Source organism: Carassius carassius, chromosome 10 (assembly GCF_963082965.1).
Source record: "Carassius carassius chromosome 10, fCarCar2.1, whole genome shotgun sequence".
NCBI lineage: Eukaryota > Metazoa > Chordata > Actinopteri > Cypriniformes > Cyprinidae > Carassius > Carassius carassius.
In genome coordinates this window covers 3205305-3215125 of record NC_081764.1, presented here as the reverse complement: position 1 = coordinate 3215125, position 9821 = coordinate 3205305, and the positions used below count along the sequence as shown (strand labels likewise).

The 9821-nt window shown below is 36.6% G+C and overlaps 1 protein-coding gene across 2 annotated transcripts in view; it reads right to left on the bottom strand.

Moving 5' to 3' along the window:
• Positions 1-4533: 4533 nt before the first annotated feature.
• LOC132151536 (voltage-dependent calcium channel subunit alpha-2/delta-2-like) overlaps positions 4534-9821 on the bottom strand; it is a 216091-nt gene continuing 210803 nt past the window's right edge. For both annotated transcript variants that reach the window (XM_059559713.1, XM_059559714.1), the window contains 10 exons: positions 9051-9145; positions 8919-8966; positions 8656-8727; positions 8416-8568; positions 8136-8188; positions 7788-7843; positions 7582-7705; positions 7386-7495; positions 6880-6962; positions 4534-6607 (listed from right to left, as the gene is read on the bottom strand). In XM_059559713.1, coding sequence (XP_059415696.1) covers positions 6500-6607; positions 6880-6962; positions 7386-7495; positions 7582-7705; positions 7788-7843; positions 8136-8188; positions 8416-8568; positions 8656-8727; positions 8919-8966; positions 9051-9145 — 902 coding nt within the window. In that variant the 3' untranslated portion in view covers positions 4534-6499. The remainder of the gene's footprint in view (positions 6608-6879; positions 6963-7385; positions 7496-7581; positions 7706-7787; positions 7844-8135; positions 8189-8415; positions 8569-8655; positions 8728-8918; positions 8967-9050; positions 9146-9821) is intronic.

The following is a 9821-nucleotide window of genomic DNA, read 5'->3' as shown; positions in this document are numbered from 1 at the left end:
CAGACAGGTGTGTGTGGCTCTGCAGACCGGCCCTGTGGTGGTCATCAGTCCGTCTCTCAGCTGCATGTATTCGCTGCCGTTCCTCTTCCAGCTCTCTGAGCAGGTCAAGCCCTACATCCCTGTAGCTCCCATCTGCACAGAGTAGTTCATATTAGAGCAGTACAGCAGCATACAGGTGAGAAAGGAATGAATCCATCAGAGAAGAAACTGAAACACACATCCATCTATTCTAAAATGTGCTAAAAAATGAGAGATGTTCATCCTTGTGTACATGTACAGACTCCAGCTCTTATAGTTTATGGAGACCAGAGCTGTGTCCGAAATCGCTCACTTGTTCACTCATTCACTAATCTTTATATATGTATGGCAGTTGAGATCACTTTATCAGAGAGTGAACAAATAAGTGAACGGATTCAGAAGTATACATGCGCGTGAGACTTGGAGATGTTGCAAAAACATTGCCATATGTACTTTTACATGTACCTTTAGAAAATAATATTAATAATACTCCAAGTGACTTTATATTGCAATTATACATACCTCCATGTCAGCTTTGTGGTTTCATCAATGGTATATATATATATATATATTTTTTTTTTTTTTTGTAATGCTTTTATTAATCATTAATCAATGCTAATTATCAATGCTGTTAAAACACTGAGAACAAAAATAACCACACAACACATGTTCATAATTTTATGTATTTATTATTTTTATTATCTTGACACTTGCTCAAGTAGCATTTTGAGCTCAGATAAGATAGATAGGGAGCTGTTTCAGACACAGCACAGGATCAGCTTAGAAGCATTGCTAAGCAACCTGAGACATCTGCCCAATCACAAAGTGGTGGTAATGAAGGGGGTGGGGCATCCTTGTTACCTTGAAGATCCAGAGATCTGGCATAAGGCAGTCCTGAACTTCCTACAGCTGTCAGGATCTTTAAAAAAAAACCTTAATAGTGTAAAATTGTTCTATTTAAAACGTTAATTACGTAAGTGCATCCAGTTTCATACTTAATAACTGATTATGTCAGAAACTTTTTTTTGTGCCATTATTTGCAATGCTTTTCACGTGGATGCATGACACTTGTGTTGAGAGGTGTGTCAAAGACCTAAAATCAACATAAAACGCTGTTTGCAAACCAGTTTACATAACTTTTGAGTCAAAGAAGATAGGACGGGACTTGACTTTAACCATTGGAAACTAATTAGACTGAAAACTAGGTGTTTTGAACCCTTTGTTTTTAAAATAAAGTATGAGCAAGGAAGAATCATTTTAATAAGTAACATTCATAACATTCATCACTTCAATAAGTAACAAGAAACTGAAATTACAGTAAATGAGGGACAATTTAGATTTTATGCTGACTAAATTCTCACCATTATTTTTCAAAAACAGATGCAGTATTAATTTCAGTAGATTTTGTGATAATATGCTGCCTGTCAACATACTTTTAACTATAGGCTATGGTGTAATTTTTTACTTTTTATTATTTACCTTTATCACAGCAATTTTTGTTTTCAAATGACAGATAAATTAAAACTGCAACTAAAATGAATAATTCAATATATTTTAAGCATGTCCTATGAATGTAGTACAGTATTATGATGCTCCACTTGTTAAAATTGGGACCAATGACTTCGAAATCACATTTATGTTTATATATTTCTAATGAACCTTGAAAACATGTTGATTGCATCAGAAAAATAACCACTGCACAATGCACTGAAGTGAAAAATATGAACATTATTTAATAACTGATTCTCTGTAATAAACAATTCGAAAATATTTTACAAGGAGTCACAGACACAATATTTTACAAATTTTCCCATGTCTTTTTTTGTTGTCTGTACAAAAAAATAAAGCAACATGGACCCAGAGACGAGGCACTGAGCCCCCAACACACAATCCAATAAACCAACGAAGAAAAGCACTCACCATGATTTCAGACCTTAACTCATGATTATTATCAGCAGGACTGTGTTTCAATTTTTTTGTTGTTTAAAACATTTTAAAACCTCACTTTAGTTTCTCCTTTGTACGTTTTTTTAATATATATTTTTTGTACACATTTGTCACAGAGCACCAGACTAAAGACTACGTAATCACATACACACGTCTCGCTGATGGAAACGCCCCTACAATGATGTTGCTTTGGAGGGGGAGGGGCCAGGGTAGGGTCTGAGCTAAAGACTCCTCCCAGTGGGCGGGTTATGCATCAGGCCCCTCCCCTTGAGTAAGCTGCTTCCTCTTTTAGCTTTTCTTTTTAAATACTATTTTTTTTCTCTCTCTCTCTTTTTTTTTTTTGGCAAAAGCAAATCTTTCAGACCACTTAAAAACAACGACTTTTGTTCCACAGTGTACTTGGAATTGTGACACAAGACCGACACATTCATGATCATTTAATCGCAGTGTCTTGCCAAAATGTGTTTCCCTAATTTGGGCAGTTCAGTGCCCCTGTACATCGACAGTGCTCCAGTTTTAAGACAATTACACACTTTCCCCCGAAAAATGAAATACAGGAATTAAAAAAAGTGTGGCAAAGTTTTAAAACAACTCACCAGAATAAAGAAAAAGGCATATTTCCACCTTTCGGAACACTCTTTGCCCTGATATGAAAGGAAATAGCAGATTGTTTCCATAATCAGGCAAAGAAAGAGGTACACATTAGCCGTTTAACATGTTTCAACATTAAAATTGTGAGTTAGAGGGATTGTTCACCCAGAAATTATTATGTCATTATTTACTTACTCTCATATCAGTCCAAACCATTTGAATGCACCCAAAATCTAATTTGAGAGGATTATTATTATTTTTTCTACTGAATAACTTAAATTCTTCTCAGTAATTTGTAATATAGTGCACAAGAAATATGTACAGCCTCTATGATATTTTTTATAGAGCATTATGTCCTTTTCGGAGCTTGAAAGCCCCTGGTAGCTATTTTTTATTTTGTTCAGAAAAACCTGAGGGTGAATAAATGATACATTATTAATTACAGGTGAACTATCCCTTAAACTTTGCACATCATACTGAAACTTAAACAGTCTTTTTAAAACTTTCTTTTTCTTTTAACAGTACCACATATGTCATTGCACTTATATTTCAGAAATGTTTTTTTTTCTTTTCATTTCTAGGACTGGGGTCTAAATATATATTCAAACTGTAGATGGATTCATAAATCCAGTCAGGATGTGAATTATAAACAGGAGTCACATGTGACAGTGTCAGGATTAGTTTGGATATTAGTGATATGTACAGTCCACTGAATCAAGCTTAACATATATACCTCATTTTCTCTTTAACCAATTAGTTCTGAAGGTGGATGACAAACAAACTAAGTGACGTAAGAATCATGTCCACTAGCATCACACATGCATTTTCACCTCTCAAATAATGTGTGTTAAAAAATTCATGACATCCTGACATACAAGAAAATCAGAAAAGAAATAATAGATCACCCAAGCTGAATTCTAATTTTCTCACCCTTATGGCATATATAAGTTTCTTTCATTCATAAAACAAATGGAGATGTCCTTTCCAAACGACATGAGGTTGAATAAATTATACATTTTGGGTGAACTAACTTAAAATAGACAGAGAGAGGGAATGTTTAACATGTTAAGTGCTGTCTTTTAAAATTGCACAGGCAACTAAAACAGGCTTTAACAGATTCTGCCAAGAGACAGACAGATATGTAACATTCGTTTGACACAGATCATTCCTTCAACACAAACAATTGACAATACTCTCAAAATACTTCTCATAAAATTATCCATTTCCACAGTTATGTCACATAACGGCAAACACAGATTCACTTCCTCAACCATCAGCAAACCTCGAATAAGCTCACATTTTATATAAACTACAGCAGTAAAGCCATCCCCATATTTATGTGAGGAACCACCTCCATTGAATGCATGAAAAGCTCTTACAAAGATGACCCTAAAACCGATGAGCCATCTTTAAACCTCTTGCTACTGAACTTGAAATGTTTAAAGGAGCATGGGGTCATTGGGTATTGGGGCCAACAAGGAGTGATGGCCACTAAAATGCAACTGAGAAAGATTTAGCCCCGTTTACTGACAAAATAAATCTGCTTGTCAAGTTTGGGTACATTGCAGGGATGAAGCTGAAGGTTATGGTAAACACTGCGGCTCAAAAATACTCTAAATTAAAAACTAAATTAATTGCATTCCCTTAAATCAATCAGTTGACGATGTTTGGAGGCACGAGCTGTGTCCGGAATAGCATACTAGCATACTAACCATACTATTTCTGCTGTATGCACATTGCACACAGTCTGCAGGTTTTCCAGATGTGTAGAACACTTGATACAGTATCCCACAATGCAATGCACTCAACTTGACCTGCCATTTCCGGTGTGATGAATGACCAGAAGCAATATCAAGTGTGATTATCTTATTAACTATTTCACTCTTGTCTTGATTATTTGACCAGACATTTTTAAACAAACTTTGAAAAAAAAACCCAAGGCAAAAATAACAGTTTTTCTTAATAGGCCGCAACTAATCATGGGAAATATAGTATTCAATTTATTGTAATGCTTATTCTGACAAATGTAGTTGGTGTGTGACCAGAAAAAAAACTTGTGTTGTAAAACTTAAATGTTAATTTGTGAATATTAATGCATATTTTTTAAATAACATGAAGAATGTAATATTCAGTACGATAGTATTCGATGTCAAACACAACCTGTGAGTTTTAAGGCCCATAAAAGACTTTTACTGCACTAAACTGCCTGAAAGTGAAGCTCAATGCTGTCCAATATAAAAGTGCATCAAGGCACAGCTAAAAGAAGGTTGATGAAGAGTCCAAAACAAGGATTTTTGTTTAAGATTCATAGCATTATCAACATTTCAACCTATGATATAATGTCATGACAGATAATGAGGCCTGAAACATACTCTATACAAGTATGCAAGCAGACGCAAATGCATCAATTGCATCGGCACATTAATGACATTTAATCCAGCCTATACATCTAGAAATGTTTGCATTGAGTATGTTTTGGGCCTAACCTACATATGAAAAATAAAACATTTCTCTTCTTCATGAATGATCATATTGACTAGGATCATGGTTGCTATTCACAGACCATTAGTGCAAATAATGGTGCAAACAAAAAGCATGTGTTGTGAAGTGATGCAAAATGTGGTTGACATTCTGAGATTGTGAAAAACTGTACAGCACAGAATTACAAAGATTGCAAACACATATCCTTGCTAAAAACACTCAAATTGCATTTCAATCCATCAAAAATCTCTTCGTTAGCACATCTCATTTAAAGGAACAGTTCACCTAAATGTTTTCCATTCAGTAAGAGTAATCCATATGATTTATGCGCAATATTCCAAGTTGAAGCTATTCAGTAGCTTTTGGGTCCGATCATAGCACTAAGCTATCATATGACTTCAGACAACTTCATGCTCACTGCTTTTATGGGACTTTATGAAACGTTTTTGTTTGGAGCTGGAAATCACGGTCACTATCCTGATTCTTAAAAATTTCTCATTTGGTGAAAAAATAACCGCAAGCGTGTTTGGAACGGCATGAGGCTGATTAAATCGGACAAAATTGTTTTGGGTGAACTAGTCTTTTAAAAATGAACACGTTAATACATATTAGCTGCAAATATTATATTACCGTGGCATCAATATAGTTTATCTTGTGATACAAATAATAAACATAAAATAAAAAGCCTAACCTAATTGGATCAGTGTTGTGATATAAATAGAATAAGAAATATATGAAGCCCTTGTGATGGATGAAGGAATGGTGCAATACCTTTTTAATTTCACTACGTTCTTTTTCTGTGGTTTTCTTACCTCCTAATTTGGCTAGAAAAATTAGACCACACAACAAGTCTCATTTTGGCAAGAAGTAGATATAGTGCATAAATAAACAAAAGATAACTGAATAAATAGCCTTTCATTAAATACCCTAATATATGGAGGTATGTTTTCAATACTCATGTTGTTATTGATACTATTTTGAGAATCACTTAAGTTCTGGTTATTTTCTTATTACCGGAAACTAGACGGCGTCAGAATGTCCTGTAGCCTCGCGACATTGGGTCACAGGATGAAGATGAGGACGATGAGGATGACCTTTCCCCTTTAAAGGCGGAGTCAAACAAAACCCAACCCCCTTATGACCACAAAGGCAGGAGGGAACAGTCCAGGTCATTTTACACCAAGATGGCCATCGGTTTCCACATCGCAAGCTTCCAGTTTTCGCAAAGACACTTTTAGCTCCTTCCACAAATGCTTTTGATTGGCAGGAGACGATAAAGTTCTGCAACGGTCACTAAGCAACAACCTGTGAAGCTAAGTGGATGAAGCAGTACGACTGGGCTTCCATATAAGGGCAGGAGGAAGTCCCTTTATATTACCTATGACTAGAGCAATGGGGAGATAATGGAGAAAAGCGGAATTAAGGAGACGAGAAGAAGGGAGAGGAGGACAGGAGGATTGAGTTAAACAGAGGGGCGGGCCACAACACACAGGAGGAGGAGCTGGAGGAGGAGTAAAGTGAGGAGGGAGGGGTGGAACGAGTGACCCCGCCCACAGTCTGATGTGTTCTCCTGGAAGAGAAAGAGAGAAATTTGTCTTCATTAATGCACTTACAAGTATTCTGGTGGGTTTAAATGCAGGATTGTCAAAGTTGAATTTTTATTTAGGCACGTATTCTAAGTTTAATCTATTTGCTACTTAAACTGTCTTGGTTATGCATCACTGATGTTATTTTTGTGGGCGGGGTTTACAGAGCTCATTATGCCATCCATAGACATTCAACTGTAAAAAATTCCAGAAGATTTCTTTGAATAAACAAGTGGAAATGTGCATGTGTACTCACTAAAACACTGTAGTCGAAACAGTTAGTGGTTCCTTTTCTATACCGGGCAGTGGCTATTGTCTCGCATGAATTTGTTTCTTTGTCTGAGAAACAGTGGGTGTTAAGGAATTTTGTTTTATTATTTTTTAATTTTACACTACTGTTCAAAAGTTTAGGGTTGGGGTGGTTTTAATATTCATCAAAAAATCTGGAAAAACAGAATTGATCACAGTTTACACAGTTTTTAAACACTGATAATAAGAAATGTTTCTTGAGTAGAAAATCAGCATATTACATAGATTTCTGAAGGATCATGTAAAACTGAAGTAATAAATTACGAAGAACAGGAATAAATTACAATATAAAATATATTACAACAGAAAAAATATATGCAATAATATTTAAAAAAAAAAATGTTGATCAAATAAATGCAACCAAACCCAAATGTTTGAACAGCAGCTTACATTGCATCATCATTTCAGAAATTAAAACCAATGCAAGAAATGCACGTTTATGGGTAAGGATACATTCTGTCTCCACCTGAGACAGTTTCTCTATTTCACAGGAGTCGCAGGACAGTTTTTCAGCCACCACAAACAGCAGGTTGGTGTTGTTTATTCTCCTAGCATGAATTAACCTGTAAAACAGACATTCTTATTAACAACCGCCTGAAGTCTGTATGAATATGATGTATACTGCCCGCATGACAGCTGTGAGTCTGACCTGGAGCAGTTGTCACAGTCCTGCAGTATGTTGTAGGAGCTGCTGATGTTACTGAAGTAAAACTGTGTCTGTACCGTCACACAGCTGGTCTCTCTAGACTCCATTCCTTCAGCATCCACCTCATCTACATTACCACATGTTAGATCAGTCTTCTTATTGATTCACTTAAACAAAGCCCTTTTAAAATCAATTTAAACGTCACACACCTGTCATGAACCAACTCTGATAGGTGAATCCATACAGCATCTGCTGCAGCAGTGACCTATAAAGGACAACACACACGTCTGGTTTACTATCCTTATACTGCACAAACCATATATTCTATTGCCCTACACCTAAACCTACCCCTCATGATCTTGATTTTTACTGACATTTTTACATTCTCAAAAAAATAAAAAATACAAATAATAATTCTGTATGATTTATAAACGTTTCCCACACAATTTAGGACACACACAAATTAATGAGTATGAGCCTATGATGTTTGCACATGTTTTCAAGCTGCTACATCATTGAGATCAGACATTAGAATTGACTTTAAGACAGAAACTCACCAGGCAGCTGCTGACGTCCACCAGGCAACATTTAACACATCAGCAATAGTAGGCTGAGAGAAAACACATTAGATTTGATCATGCCACATGCCAAATACTCACCTACCCTATGCACACATCTCTTTATGCATCTATTCGTCAATTTTCTTTTTTAACAGATTTTTTAAAATCTATACCAGCCCTTTCAATTAGATTTCAATTGGATCGAATGAGGTGTCTGGTTAAGATTGAATCAGATTATTAGGATGCATTGACTTATCCCGTCCATCCACGCTCGTACCACAAACACTCCTCGCGGGGCGGCCCCTGTGTTGCTGCTGGGCATGGGGGCACACACCGACTGATAGTCGTAAGACTGCTTGCGTTTGTAGAAGGAGTTGTTATAGAGGGCGTAAAACAGGGTGGCATCGACCTCGCCGAAGAACATCCCGATCTACAGATTGGAAAGGAAGAGCACAGAGTGAGAAACAGAAGCAAACACAGTCTTTTTTTACTTTACTAAGCTGTTGAACGTTCTGACCTTATTCAAGTAGTCTTTCTGATTGGACATGACGAGGAAGCCGCCATCATCTATCAAATAACAAAGCAAGTCCTGCAAAGAAAGACGGATTGCTTCAAGTGATCGCATTACTGTTGCCATCATTAATCAGTCGTTTTAATAGAAAATCACTGGATTAATCGGCTACACTTAATGGACAAAGTCTGAAAAGAAGGATGTGAATGTATGGATGTGCGCTTTAGATCTCAGTATTGACTGATTTGAGTGCATTAGGAGTCTCTTACATCACTGTTGGCTTCGCAGTCCATTTCACAGCCACTGGTTGGCCCACACTGTCAGACAGAAACAACAGTATTAAGAGCAGCATGTGCTTGTGTATAGCCATGTGTGTGTGTGTGTGTGTGTGTTCATTTTACCGTTTGAGAGCTCTGTCGGTTGCTGTTGGTGTGGTTGCTCGCCAGGATCTTGAATTTGTCGGTCCAAGCCTCAAGGTCAAGCTTCACACCCACAACTAAGAGAGTGTAAGACAGAAACAGAGTGAAAAGAGAAACCCTAAAACCTATGGTCTTCACCATTTTCCAATTTGAAGGCTTTTGCTACTGTTCCTTTTACATGAACAATACATAGTACTTTTTTATTTTTATTTTAATCATTATTAGTTAGTTCACAATTTTACATGCCCTGCCACCATTTCTTTCTCCAGTCTTTAGAGTCACATGATCCTTCAGAAATCATTCTAATATGCTGATTTATTATCAATGCGCTTTAACTTTGATGGCATATTTACATCAACATAATTCACCAGAGTTGACATTTCAACAATGTTCAGAGCAGAGCATGTCAACCTTCTTAAGCCCGATTCATAAAGCAGCACTTATCTCTTCTACTCCACATGTCAGGTAATCCTGACGTGACAGGATGATCACAAGCTCAGTGAAGAAGCGCAGCATATCACTGTCGATTTGTAAAGGTTTAAGTCAAAAATAGCAAAATGTCTCAGGATTTATTGTACTGAGAGAGATCAAGTATTCATATGGAGCTGCCGACTGTCTATTAGTTATGATGAATTTCTTAAGCTATTGATTTATCATCTCAAATCCCACATTTGATCTTGCCTTTGTTTGCACACATAACGTGAAGGACATATGGTGACCCATACTCCGAATTCGTGCTCTGCATTTAACCCA